At 39.7% G+C, this 12,074-nt stretch overlaps 1 protein-coding gene across 1 annotated transcript; it reads left to right on the top strand.

Moving 5' to 3' along the window:
• The first annotated feature begins 334 nt into the window (after positions 1-334).
• Positions 335-11,820, top strand: ZC3H15 (zinc finger CCCH-type containing 15). Its single transcript, XM_084209524.1, has 10 exons — positions 335-518; positions 2,417-2,518; positions 5,108-5,219; positions 5,884-6,036; positions 6,953-7,044; positions 8,101-8,283; positions 8,958-9,104; positions 9,303-9,407; positions 9,623-9,749; positions 9,972-11,820. Exons 1-10 carry the CDS (start codon positions 441-443, stop codon positions 10,163-10,165), a joined length of 1,293 nt encoding a protein of 430 aa, XP_084065650.1. The 5' UTR covers positions 335-440; the 3' UTR covers positions 10,166-11,820.
• The last annotated feature ends 254 nt before the right edge of the window (positions 11,821-12,074 follow it).

Below are 12,074 nucleotides of genomic sequence, written 5' to 3'. Positions count from 1 at the left end.
CCAGCAGAGCACTGTCCCTTTCTCCTCACACGGAAACTCGTCTATCAGCAGAGCACTGTCCCTTTCCCCTCACAATGAACCCATCGCCTCTGACAAGCAGAGCACTGTCCCTTTCCCCTCACAATGAACCCATCGCCTCTGACAAGCAGAGCACTATCCTCACGCCCTCCCCGCCACCGAGCACCACCCACCCTCCCGTGACGTCACGCGTCTCGCCCCACCCCGTCCGTGACGCGTCTCGCACCGCCCCTGCTCGGTGACGTCAGGCGGCGCGCGCTGCCTGCCGGGAGGCGATTGGCCGGCCGGCGGCGCGTTCCCATCGTGCCCCGCGGGACCCGTTGCGCCTCCCCCGCGGCGGCGGCGCGGCCCGAGCCCGTCCCGGCCCTTCCCGGCCCTGCCCGAGCCCCCGCGGGAGCCGCCCCGGCTCGTCCCGCCCCGCCATGCCCCCCAAGAAGCAGCAGCAGCCGGCGGGGGGCAGCAAGAAGGCGGACCAGAAGAAAAAGGAGAAGATCATCGAGGTGAGGAGGCCCAGGCCGCCGCTCCCCCGCCGCGGCCTCTCGCTGGGCCCCGCCGCTCCCTGCGGCCTCCCGGCGGCGGCGGCCCAGGGAAGGATGACGGGGCCGGAACCTCTCTGTTCCCGGGGAGGCGCTGCTTGGACCCAGCTCTGGCCGGGACAGTGCCGGGCCCGAGCTGTGTTGGGCCTGAACGCGATGTGACAACCCTGCTGTGCTGTCTCTTTTCCTCGCCCTTTCCCGTGTGCTGTGTGTGCCCGGAGTCCGGCTGGCTGGGGTGTAGGTTTGTGCTTTTGGGGGTAGGACCAGATCTCTCTAAAGATCGCTTCACACCTTAGTGATTCCTTGGTTCCTCACTCAGATTTGCGGTGGATTCTGTTAAAATTTGACCCGTGTGGCCAGGTTGAAAAAAAAATCCAAAAAACTGCTGGAGGGGTGTGTGTGTTTGTCTATGCCGTGTGTGTGAATTTATGCTGCAAATGCAACCAGAGTAGTTACAGAAATTGAAATATTTGCCTGAATGATTGGCATGAAGGATGCTGCTCAGGTGAAATACCCGTGTAATGAGTGTGTTCCTTTAAATCTGAGCTTGTGAGTTGTTGTTTTTGTGGTTTTTGGAAAGGTCATGTTAGAGCAGTTGGTCTTATGTTCTCCTGACATTGGAGTTCCTGAGGTTCTTGCTGAATGCAGCTGCCCTAGAAAAATTCTGCTTTTTATTACAAAGAAATATAGCTGAGAGGGAAAAAGCTGCCATTGATTGTTAGCAGTAGATTCTTATATAACTCAAGTAGGGATTATATTTTCCATGCTGTACTTACAGTGGAAATCAAGTGTATAAATGATTAATTTTCTTTCCCAACTAATTGTTTAGACTTCTCCAGTTAGCACCAAGTAACATAGGGAGCATGTTGTAAGTGAAACCAGCATGACTGGAAATTTGGACCTGTTTATTTTGTAATTAATTTGTAATATGCTTTTGGATTGTTAGACTTCCAAAACCATATTTGCACTGGGCTATTTTCACTGGATGAACATCTGTTACTTTTTCCTTCAAGGAGGAAAATGTTGGTATCAAATTAAACGCGTGGATAAGTTTTTAAGGCAGGTTACAAAAAAATAATTTACAGTTACAAAAAAATAATCTCTGCCTCAGCTACTCATGTGAAAGTAAGCTGGTTTGGGGTTTTTTTTGTGATTTTTTTTTTCCAGAGGTTTGGTATAGAAACTTCCCCTTAACAGTAAAGCTGAAGATACAGAGGAAGAATTGATTTAGGCAGTAAACAGAAACTTCAAGCAGTGGATTTTAGGAAGTAGAAACACCTGTCCAGATCTGATGTAGGATAAAGACTTAACTTCAAATTAGTACAGTTGAAAAAGAAAAAGCTTCCAATACTTGAAAATAAAAAGTAGCATGTCACATGTGGTAATAGAGAAGTGATGTGTGTTATATAGATGCCTGTCTGAATAGTTCAAGATAGAGGATAGAAGTAATGAGTGATTTCAGGTAGATAGAAGAGAAACCAGCAGTAATTATGGCTAATCAGTTGTCCTGTTTTCTTCAGCTGTTCTTGGGTAGTCTCCAAAACCATCTTGTCCTGCTGCCTTGAGAGGCCTGAGAGCACTGTGTCCACTCTCACACTGATACCAGGCACGAGGAGCTCTGCTGATAAAAATAAGAGCTCACACAAGGGCCATGTTCAGGAGGGTCTGCTGAAAAGGCACTTCCGAAGATGATATGAGGAGTCTGAATTTTGTGCTTACTGCTTCTTGCATTGCTTGTGTTGCTTGAGGAAACAATCTGTGTTTTGCTGAAAGCCTGAGAGGAGTGGCAAGGGTGGGGTTGTTTTGGTGATTTGTTTGGTGTTTTTTTTTATTAATATGGCTGTGTTTATCTCTTGATTTAGGACAAAACATTTGGCCTAAAGAATAAAAAAGGCGCAAAGCAGCAGAAGTTTATCAAGGCTGTGACTCACCAGGTTAAGTTTGGTCAGCAGAATCCACGTCAGGTAAGTGTTTATTGTGGAATGTTTTCCCACTGCACAGTCAAATCATCTTTCATTCTGTACACAGATGGTCAGGAACTGAGGGAGAAGTTGAGCTGTTCCTTCCCTCCTATGACTGGCACAGATCTTGCCAATAGTTGTTGTGCAGATCTTGTCTAGCTGTAATTTATATGCCTGTGTGAAGGTAGTACAGAGTATGGGGGTTTGTTGGTTTTTTTTGTTGTTGTTTGGTTGGCTTTTGTTGTGAAAAAAGAACTGCATCCCATCCAAAGTCAGCTGGTCAGGGTGAGCATTTGTCTCCACAATTCTGATGGTAGCATAATTCAGTTTAAGGTATACCTGAAATGAAATTGTAGATACTGACTGTCAGCAAAGTACAGTTGCACTTTCTTTCTCTTTTTTTCCTTTAATTCCCACCTTATTTGAGGAATAGTGAGCAGTTAAAATTAAGAGTTGTTACTAAAACTGGAATTGAAAGAAGATAGAAGTATAAACCTATATGTTCTCATTCTTCTGCTTACAGAAGTATTTATTAAAATTTTAAGTGGACACAAGTCCATCAAGTCTCCATCTATTTGGTGAACTCGGATCAAAAAACCTGAAATTTTGAGCTGTGCGTGCAAATTGGCTCTTCTGTATGATGAAATTAAATGAGATACAATGTTTACATTATACTCAGAACGCATGGATTTAATGGAAATGATCCAGGTCTCTTATTCCTAGTGCAAGCTAGCTGTTACATATTTACACAGCTTTCTGTCCTATGAATAAGCCTATAAAATAATAATATTTGCATTAGCTCAGTTCATGATGTAATGATACATTTCTTGCATAACAAGGATGAGCAAGCATGGAAAGACCAACTTGAAAAGTAAAGTTGGTATTTGGGTCATTAAATCTAATTTTTTTTTTAATTGATAAATATTCCTTGATGTCACTTCAAAAACATTGGTGTTATTCAAACAGTTCTGAAACTTGTGTATGAAATCCCTTGATCTGTCGTGTGTACAAATACCAATATGTAAAATAGCCAGCCTAAAATAATGTTATTTCTCAAATGCTGTTTGGATGTTGGATGTCAGGACCAAATCTTTAAACCTGATTTTACCTCTCTTACCTTATTAGAATAGCTTTCAGTTAGGATTGTCCCTGAGAAAGAACTCTTTAAAGCAATTTTCCTCGTGTCATGAGTTTAAAATTGAAATGCTGTTAGAGCTTTAGCTTAGATTTGGTAATAGGTCTTTTTGGGGTTTTGGGCTTTTATTTTTGTTCCTTTTTTGATTTGTTGTCGTTTCTTTGGGTTTTTTGTTTCTTATATTTTGAGTGGGGTTTTTTTTTGTTGGTTTGTTGGGGTTTTTTTTAAGACAAGCTTCATCTTGGAACATTTAGAGCTCTGAAGATAAACAAAAGCATTCCTAAAGTACAACTTTCTGTAGTTCACATATGTGAGTCTGCGTGTTATTTAAAATAGCTGTTGTAAACTTTTAGTAGGAAAACTAGCCAAGCTGCTAATTCCTTTCTAAAACAATTTGGTGTATTTTTGTCAAATTCACCATAGGAACAAGGCTCCTTTTTTAATATTACACTGTATTTTAGAAAATAGTACCCAGATCCTTGTTTGCGGTGTTAGTCTCACTGGCTTCCCATAAGGACCAGAGTGAAATAAGCACAGAATCCTTAAGGGTAGAGATGACCTCTAAGGTCCTTGAATCCAGCCATTAACCCAGCACTAAACCATGTTCCCAAGTGCCACATCCACACACTCTGAGCACTTCTAGGGATGGTGAGTCCACCAGTACTTGACCTACCCTTTCAGTGATGAAATGCTTCCTAAAATCTCATCCAAACTTTGTCTGAGACTATTGCCTCTTATCTTGTCACTTGTTACCTTGAAAAAGAGATGGAGCCCCATCTTGTTAAGTCCTCCTTTCATATCTAATCTAAGATTGTTTCTCCCATGTCCTTTCATGTGTTTTCATCCCACTTTGGTATAGACACACACCTGCTCTAGGTTATCCAAAGAAGGATGAGGCAGAGTCAGGTTTTTTTTTTGTTATACATGCGCTTTTCCTTCCCTGGATGATCTTGTTTTCCTGTGTTTGGTTCTCAGTTTAGCAATGAAACAATGTTGAGTCGATCCAAGTTGAAATAATGTTCTAAAAGCACTTCCAAATTCTATGGACAGATTTCCTGGAATTTCTACCTGTTGTATAGATCAGAAAAAAGGGGAAAGCAACTCAAGAGAAGCTTTTTTGTGCAGATCTAGTAGTTGCACTGCAAAAAGAGAATTTTCAATGCCTCTCATTGGCTTTCCTACCTGTGAAGGTGCAGTAGGGGTCACTGTGACACTGAAGGTATCTGCCAGCACCTCTCCTCTGTGGCTGATTTACTTTGCTAAAATCTTTGCTGTCCTTCATGTGGGACAGGTCAGTGCCAGTAAAATGCACCAGCTGCACACCCAAGAGCAGCAATTCTGAGCCTTGCAGGCATCACAGGTTGTTCCATTCCTGCCCTTGTAAACTGATTTTGAATGATTAACTATTTTGCAGTTTGTGTGGAGTGGGTCCTGGCATCCTGCTTTTCTGTTTATAGGTTGCTCAATCAGAAAGTGAGAAGAAATTAAAGAAAGAAGATAAGAAAAAGGAGCTACAAGAATTAAATGAGCTCTTCAAGCCTGTGGTGGCTGCACAGAAAATTAGCAAAGGTATGACTAGTTGATATATCTTTATTCAAAAACACCAGTTGTTATTTTAATGTAATAGATGTGACTGTTTCCTTCTCCACCTAGTGTGCCAAGTATTTTGTCAGTCATGACTTGACATTGTTTCGAGAAATCCTCTGGGGTCAATAGATCATCAGAATACCAAAAGCTACATTGATGTTGGTCAGCACAGCTGAAGATATTTGGCTGTGTTCTGATTCATCAATTAGCTACTTCTGGATGTGTGGCATGATTTTTGTGTGTGTGTGATGGTATTTGTTTAAAATAGCCTGTCTCCCCAGGGAAGTGTGAACATCAAAGAAAGAACATAAGATCATAACTGTTGTCTTAAAAGAAGACTTGTACTCAAATCAGAGCAGTAAATGCTTTCCAGTTACTTGTATCTGACCTCAGGATTAGCAGTAGCATTTGGTTTTGGTCTCTCTTGAATTTGGTTATTGAACAAACAAATTTGGTGATGTTACCAAGTTTTTACTGACCTATCTTCTGGAGTGTATGTGCAATAATTTTTGACAAAAGCAGTGTGATTTTCATATAAATAAAGTATATATTTTCATTCTCTACTTATCCTTGATATTCTCAGAATTTCTAATATATAACTTTTGCTTAAAAACAGTATTGAAATATAAAAACTTTGTTCACTCAGGTGCTGACCCAAAATCCGTAGTTTGTGCTTTCTTCAAGCAAGGCCAGTGCACTAAAGGAGACAAGTGCAAGTTTTCTCATGATTTGTCCTTGGAAAGGAAGTGTGAAAAACGAAGTGTCTACATTGATGCAAGAGATGAAGACCTTGAAAAAGGTATAATAGTTATAGAAAGTTACTGCTAAGCCATTCTGGTTCTGAAACTGGAATTTTAAGATTAAATGTCTTCTGTATCGTCGTTATGATCCTGGACAACAGCGACTATGGCAGTGTCATGTGTTCTGTCATACGAGTTGCAAGTTGAGCAGTATTTGACCTTTTTGCAGTTGCTGTTTCCCTCTTGAGCTCTGTAGAAGGGAAAGGGGGAAGTGCAAAGAGCAATCAGAGTTGTGTTCCGGAACTGCTACTAGTGTTTGGCCAAATGTGCCCACTTCTACATTTAGGGGTACTTGGGAATTTTTTCTGTGACTTTCTCTCCCCAGATGACTTGTTAGCTAAGTACTCTGGATTTTACTTCAAATAAAGACTAGCAGTCTTTATTTGAATTTTAGTCTCTGTCATCCTAAATGTATCTGATGGGATCCCGCAGACTCACTGCTAATGTTGTCATTGGTGATTTGCTTTTTTTGGTGGAAGCTTCTTTTAACTTTTAACACAGGTAATTTTGTATTATCTCTTTCAAGCCTCCAGTTAGATTAGCTGTATTTCTGGACATTACTCTCCAACCTTCTCTTTGGTTCAGTTGTCTTTCAGTTGTCTTCAGTTTTTCTTCTTTTCCCTTGTATACACTCAGTACTGCACAGATGGAATGGCTCATTATTGGGTGTTCAACTGAAACACACTATATGCATTTCAAAATGAAAATTTCTAGGGCTTTTTGAGGTGATTGTCTTTTGAGTGGCATAAGAAAGTTTGAAAACAGTATTTTAAGAACCTAAATTTATTTTCCCTAGTATAAGCTACCTAAAATGTAAGAATTGCATATTAAAACTGTTACTGGGCAGAAAAGCAGCTTGCTGGCAGTGTTCAGTATTTGGATTTTTCTGTGAAACCATCTGTTGTCTTTTTCTAGATACAATGGACAATTGGGATGAGAAGAAGCTGGAAGAAGTGGTAAACAAGAAGCATGGTGAGGCAGAAAAGAAAAAACCCAAAACCCAAATAGTATGTCCTCTTTTTTTTTACTTTTTTTTTTTTTTTTAATTGAGCTGTACTACAAGGAATTAAGTGCAGTGCAGTCTGGCATTAGATGTGTATTATCATGATGTAAAAATTTAGAATGGGATATTATAATTATAATAATGTTCTGAGTAGACGGCTGGCCTGATAGTATTTCTTGTAATATCTTTAAAAATTAAAAAACCAAAACCACAAAGAAAACCACAACCCAACAGCTCTTTTCAGTCCATAAAAAGTTTTCTCATGTACATTACAAATGGATAGTAGGTGAAGTGCTTTATAGAAATGCTCAAGGTTTCAGCAGCCTATCTAATACATCCTAATTGCTTAGAAAATCTAAGTATTGTGATTAGTGAAGTCTGTTATTGCAGTGACTGTGATATTGGCTTATCTATGTACTGGGTGACATACAAGCATTATAAACTTTTACATTTTCACCTAATTTATGAATTGAGACTAATTAGTAATTCCTGGGCTCTAAGTTAAACAATATTTTTTAGTTCTGCACTAAATGGCATAATAGGTTAATCCGTTTTTCATTCTTTGGGACTATTTCACCTCATTTTTAATACCAAGTAATTAAATAGCCTGTTGGTACAGCCTAAATTTGCAAAAGTTAAACATTACTGTGGCTAAATATAAACTATGAATTGCTTGTTAAAGGTCCTCAGATGGCATCTTTACCTCAGGATCCAGAGCTGGAAGGTTTAACAACATGTGAGGCAAATGCAGTTTGTGTTGTTGAAAACTGCACCAATGTTGGTGAGCAGAAAGAGATGTGCTGCTGGTTCTACAGAAGTGCAGAGTTGCCAATCTCGTGTCATCTTGTCTTTTTTTGATTGGGATCATATTGAGGGAGGCTGTTGAGCACATGAGTTTTAGATACTCAGTTGCACTACTTTGTCTACTGTTTTTAGTAGCAATGCATTTCACGTGTTCCTTCTGTTCTGGGCACAGCTGAGTTGGACTGACTTTCTGACATGGAGTGTAAAATGCTGGGGATGGAAAGAGGTCAGAGTGCTAACCACTGTTTCTGTACAGGTCTGCAAATACTTCCTTGATGCTATTGAAAACAACAAATATGGATGGTTTTGGGTCTGTCCAGGTGGAGGAGACAACTGTATGTATCGCCATGCCCTCCCTCCAGGCTTTGTATTAAAAAAAGACAAAAAGAAGGAAGAAAAGCAAGATGAAATTTCATTAGAAGATCTAATAGAAAAAGAGGTGAAGTTGTTAGACATCTTTTGTGGTAGTTGTTTTCATTCCTCTGAAGGGACAAGTGAAAAATTTGCTGATTTATAATAAAAATCTGTTAGATGTTTTTAGAGCTGTATGAGCTGGGGCAAAGGATGCATAGCATTGATTCATGGTTTTGTTTAGAAACTATTACTTAGTGAATAGAATTAACTATAGCTGCATGCTCAGTGCAGCTGTTGCTTACCCTTTTTTTGGAGGCTTCTATTTCTTAACTGCTATTTCCCATTTATCCATTACAACTGCTTTTCTCATCCCCAGCTCAGTGTCTCCTTAGTTCTCCCTCAACTCTCTAATGAGGCACTAACACCAAGAGCACAAGGCCTTCTGAAGGTGTTGCTGCTCTGCTCCTTTCTGTCACCATTTCTTGGCAGTGTCACTTGAGCACAGCTGAGCTCTTGCCTTTCCTTTATTTCCCCTCCACTTTTCTTATTTATTTTCATTCCTGCTCATCTCCCTAACTGGAAAATCCCATATTGAGTCAAATGTTAAGAAGGTGGTGCATGTTTAACAGTGTAAGAGTCTCAAGAGGGACTTGGAAAGAAATGTTTTCAATTAGTTTCTAGAAAAGAGTAGTTAAATATCCAATTTGTTAGAGCCTTTGGAAAGAATTTCTAGCATTAATCAGTCTCTTCTCTGGACAGCGTGCTGCCTTAGGACCAAATGTTACCAAAATTACTCTAGAGTGTTTTATTGCATGGAAGAGAAGAAAAAGACAAGAAAAAATTGATAAGGCTGAGCAAGATATGGAGAGGAGGAAAGCAGATTTTAAAGCTGGCAAAGCATTGGTGGTAAGTTTTACAATCCAATTCTTAGTTTAAGAAGAGTGAGTAAATAAAGTTTTGTGAAGAGGTAGCTGGCCTGAAATAGTTTTGCTTATTATTATTGTGTGTCATTTTTGTTTCCTTTTTTTGTGGTTTGTGTGTGGTTTTTTGTAAGCAGCATAAATTGCATGAAGTGATAACTGAAGGTTTTTTTTCTGTGAATAGATCAGTGGACGTGAAGTGTTTGAGTTCCGGCCAGAGTTGGTTGATGCAGACGATGAAGAAGCAGATGACACCCGTTATGTTCAAGGAGCAGGAGATGATGATGAGGTAAAGGAAACAGGATTAAATCAAGGGATAATTTAGTTTCATTCAAGTTTGAAAACCCTTACAATGAAATTAATAGGTTTGGTTTTCGATACTGCCACAGAGTATATTTCATCAGAAGGTTCCTGTTGAAGGTGACAAACGTTGTAGAAATCTTGCAGAAGTGAGGATTTTTGAGGAAAAGTAATTAATGCAGAGCATCTTGGTTTATTTTCCAGACAGAAGACCCTGTGTGCATAAATGATGTAGATTTGAACCTGTATGTCCCCAAGGCAGTAGAGGAGACTGGTATTACAGTGGCTAGTCCAGAGCGATTCAGCACATACGCTTCAGTAGAAAAAGACGGTAAGTTGTTATTTTTTCCAGCCTGTTTTCATAGTTGATTATCCAGCCTTGCATGTTAACCAGGTACATTCAATTTGGCCAATATACATCTGTGTGAATTTCAAATAAAGTAGCTTCTTCATAGTTTCAAAATTTAAAAGCATGTTTAGTAGGATTGTGAATTCAGTTGGTGAATAAGAAACTTGTGACACTGAAATGCCTAAGAATTATGTTTATTTTCAGATAATAAATTAAATGAAGCTTCTGGTGGTGATATAAACAGCAGCGAGCAAAATGATTTAGATGAAGATAATGATGGAGATGGGGAACTGGAAAATGGAGTCATTGATGCAGTTCCAGTTGATGAAAATCTCTTTACTGGAGAGGACTTGGATGAACTAGAAGAAGAACTAAACACTCTAGATTTAGAAGAATGAACTAAAAAGCTCCAGTGAGGAATTAAACCTATGTGAAAACTGACTACATTTTTTCTCCTTTTTGAATAGAATTCTGAAACAAGATGTTTATGGTTATGCAGCTGAATATGATGGGCACGTGATATACCAGGAATGTTTTCCTTCAATCTCATCTACTCCAGTCTTGGCTATGCTCACAGTAAAACGTTCAGAGTAGTGCAGAATTACCCGACAGCTGAATTTGCAGACAGTGAGATTTAAACTTCCAGCTAAGAGTAGGAAGTGTAACTGCTTTGCCAGTATGCAAGTGGGCAATTTGACATCAGGTACAGTACAAAAATCCAAGTATACATTCTTCACAAAAAAACCCACATTTTTATTAGTGATTGTGTTGATTTAGAAACTGCCTGAAGTGGTTTCTAGGCAGGGTACACTAATGGAGCTGATGCAGATTATGCTTCTTTAAGTGGTGATTAGCTTTATTTGATCAGCTGGATACTGAAGATTGTGAACTGATATTTCATACAATACCAGTACGGTGCCCTCTGTTTAAAAATGTTTTAAACTTTCCCACCACCTTTTGCCAATAAATCTGTAAATAAAAATCATCAACTTTAAAATACCTGTGTTGATTTTTCTCTGCTAAGTAAGGATATCATACCAAACTGTTAAGAGCTGGATTTTCTAATAGTGGTAGATGTTTTTCTCTGCAGTCTTGATACAGAAGTGATGATGTTGGCTTCAGTTACATTTGGGCTACCTGCCATTGCAGTTTTTTTGTCTACTCTTGATGCAGTGTAAAATTCAGCAACCAGCTTTTCTCCCTTGCTGTTCTTATTCCCTGCCCACCCATTAACTGATGTAATGCCTGCTGTACATCACTGACTGCTATTCCAGCCTCATTCTCTCCCCACTGTCTTTTGTAGATTAGTGAAGACCTCAGGCTCTGCAGAGCAGGGATGTTACAGTCCAAAACATGCCTGTCATCCCTTTGGTGTCCTCTAAATAAGAGGAAGTTGTACAGGGGTAAGTTGCCTCAGGTGCTGTACCCTGCAGACTGCACTTCATGCAAGTCAGTGTGTCCTTTTCCAGGGGACTGAGTGTCTGCCACAAAGATTTCTCAGCAGTGGTGCTTTTCCAGGGGGCTGCTCCTCCTTGCCATACTCCCTGTGGTGTCTGCCACACTCCTGTACTGATGATACCCTTTGTATTGATTTTTCTAAAGCTCTTAAATCACTACTTCCAGAGCAGTAGGAGGTATGGCATTGTTAGTGAGTTTTCCCAAACTGCTTTTGGGTGGTAATACTAGCTTTACTGATTATTTCTGGCACTGCTGAATTGACTCTTGTATCTTGAATGCTATTTCTAAAATAGCAGACTTAGAATTGTTGGCCTTTTTTTGGGATCTTTGTGGAATTCCTTTTTTCCTGTAGGAGCAAGAAGCAGTGCTTGGGAGAAAGAGGCCTACTGAAATTGACTTCTAAATGTAAGTGTTTAAGGAAAAGCTGCACTATCAAATATAAATATTTATTTATGCAGATTTTTCTCCTGTGGCCATAAATAAACAGAGTTGATGGATTATTGTATTATACTGGCCAGCAATAGAATACCTGGCTATCAGGACACTTAAGAATGCAATTCATTTGAATGTATGTTGCATAATTTTCAAAGTTGTATATTTTAAATGGGAATAAAAGTAATTTAATCATTATCAAGGAAGAAAATGGCTATGTTTTGTGTCTTAGGTGTTGGTTTATTGTAAACAATACTCATTTGATAATACATATCTGTTCCACAGTTGTAAATAACTTAAATCTTTGCCAACAATGTCAGGGTGACTCATTAATTTCAGCTAATAGAACCCTGATGGATAGGCAGAGAGTGCCTCTGTGCCCTTTTGGGTTTAAAAGGATGGTTGTGGTGCACAACT

The sequence above is a fragment of the Fringilla coelebs genome, assembly GCF_963513975.1.
Source record: "Fringilla coelebs genome assembly, chromosome: 7".
In the NCBI taxonomy this organism is placed as follows: Eukaryota; Metazoa; Chordata; class Aves; order Passeriformes; family Fringillidae; genus Fringilla; species Fringilla coelebs.
This window is presented reverse-complemented; position numbering and strand designations above follow the sequence as displayed.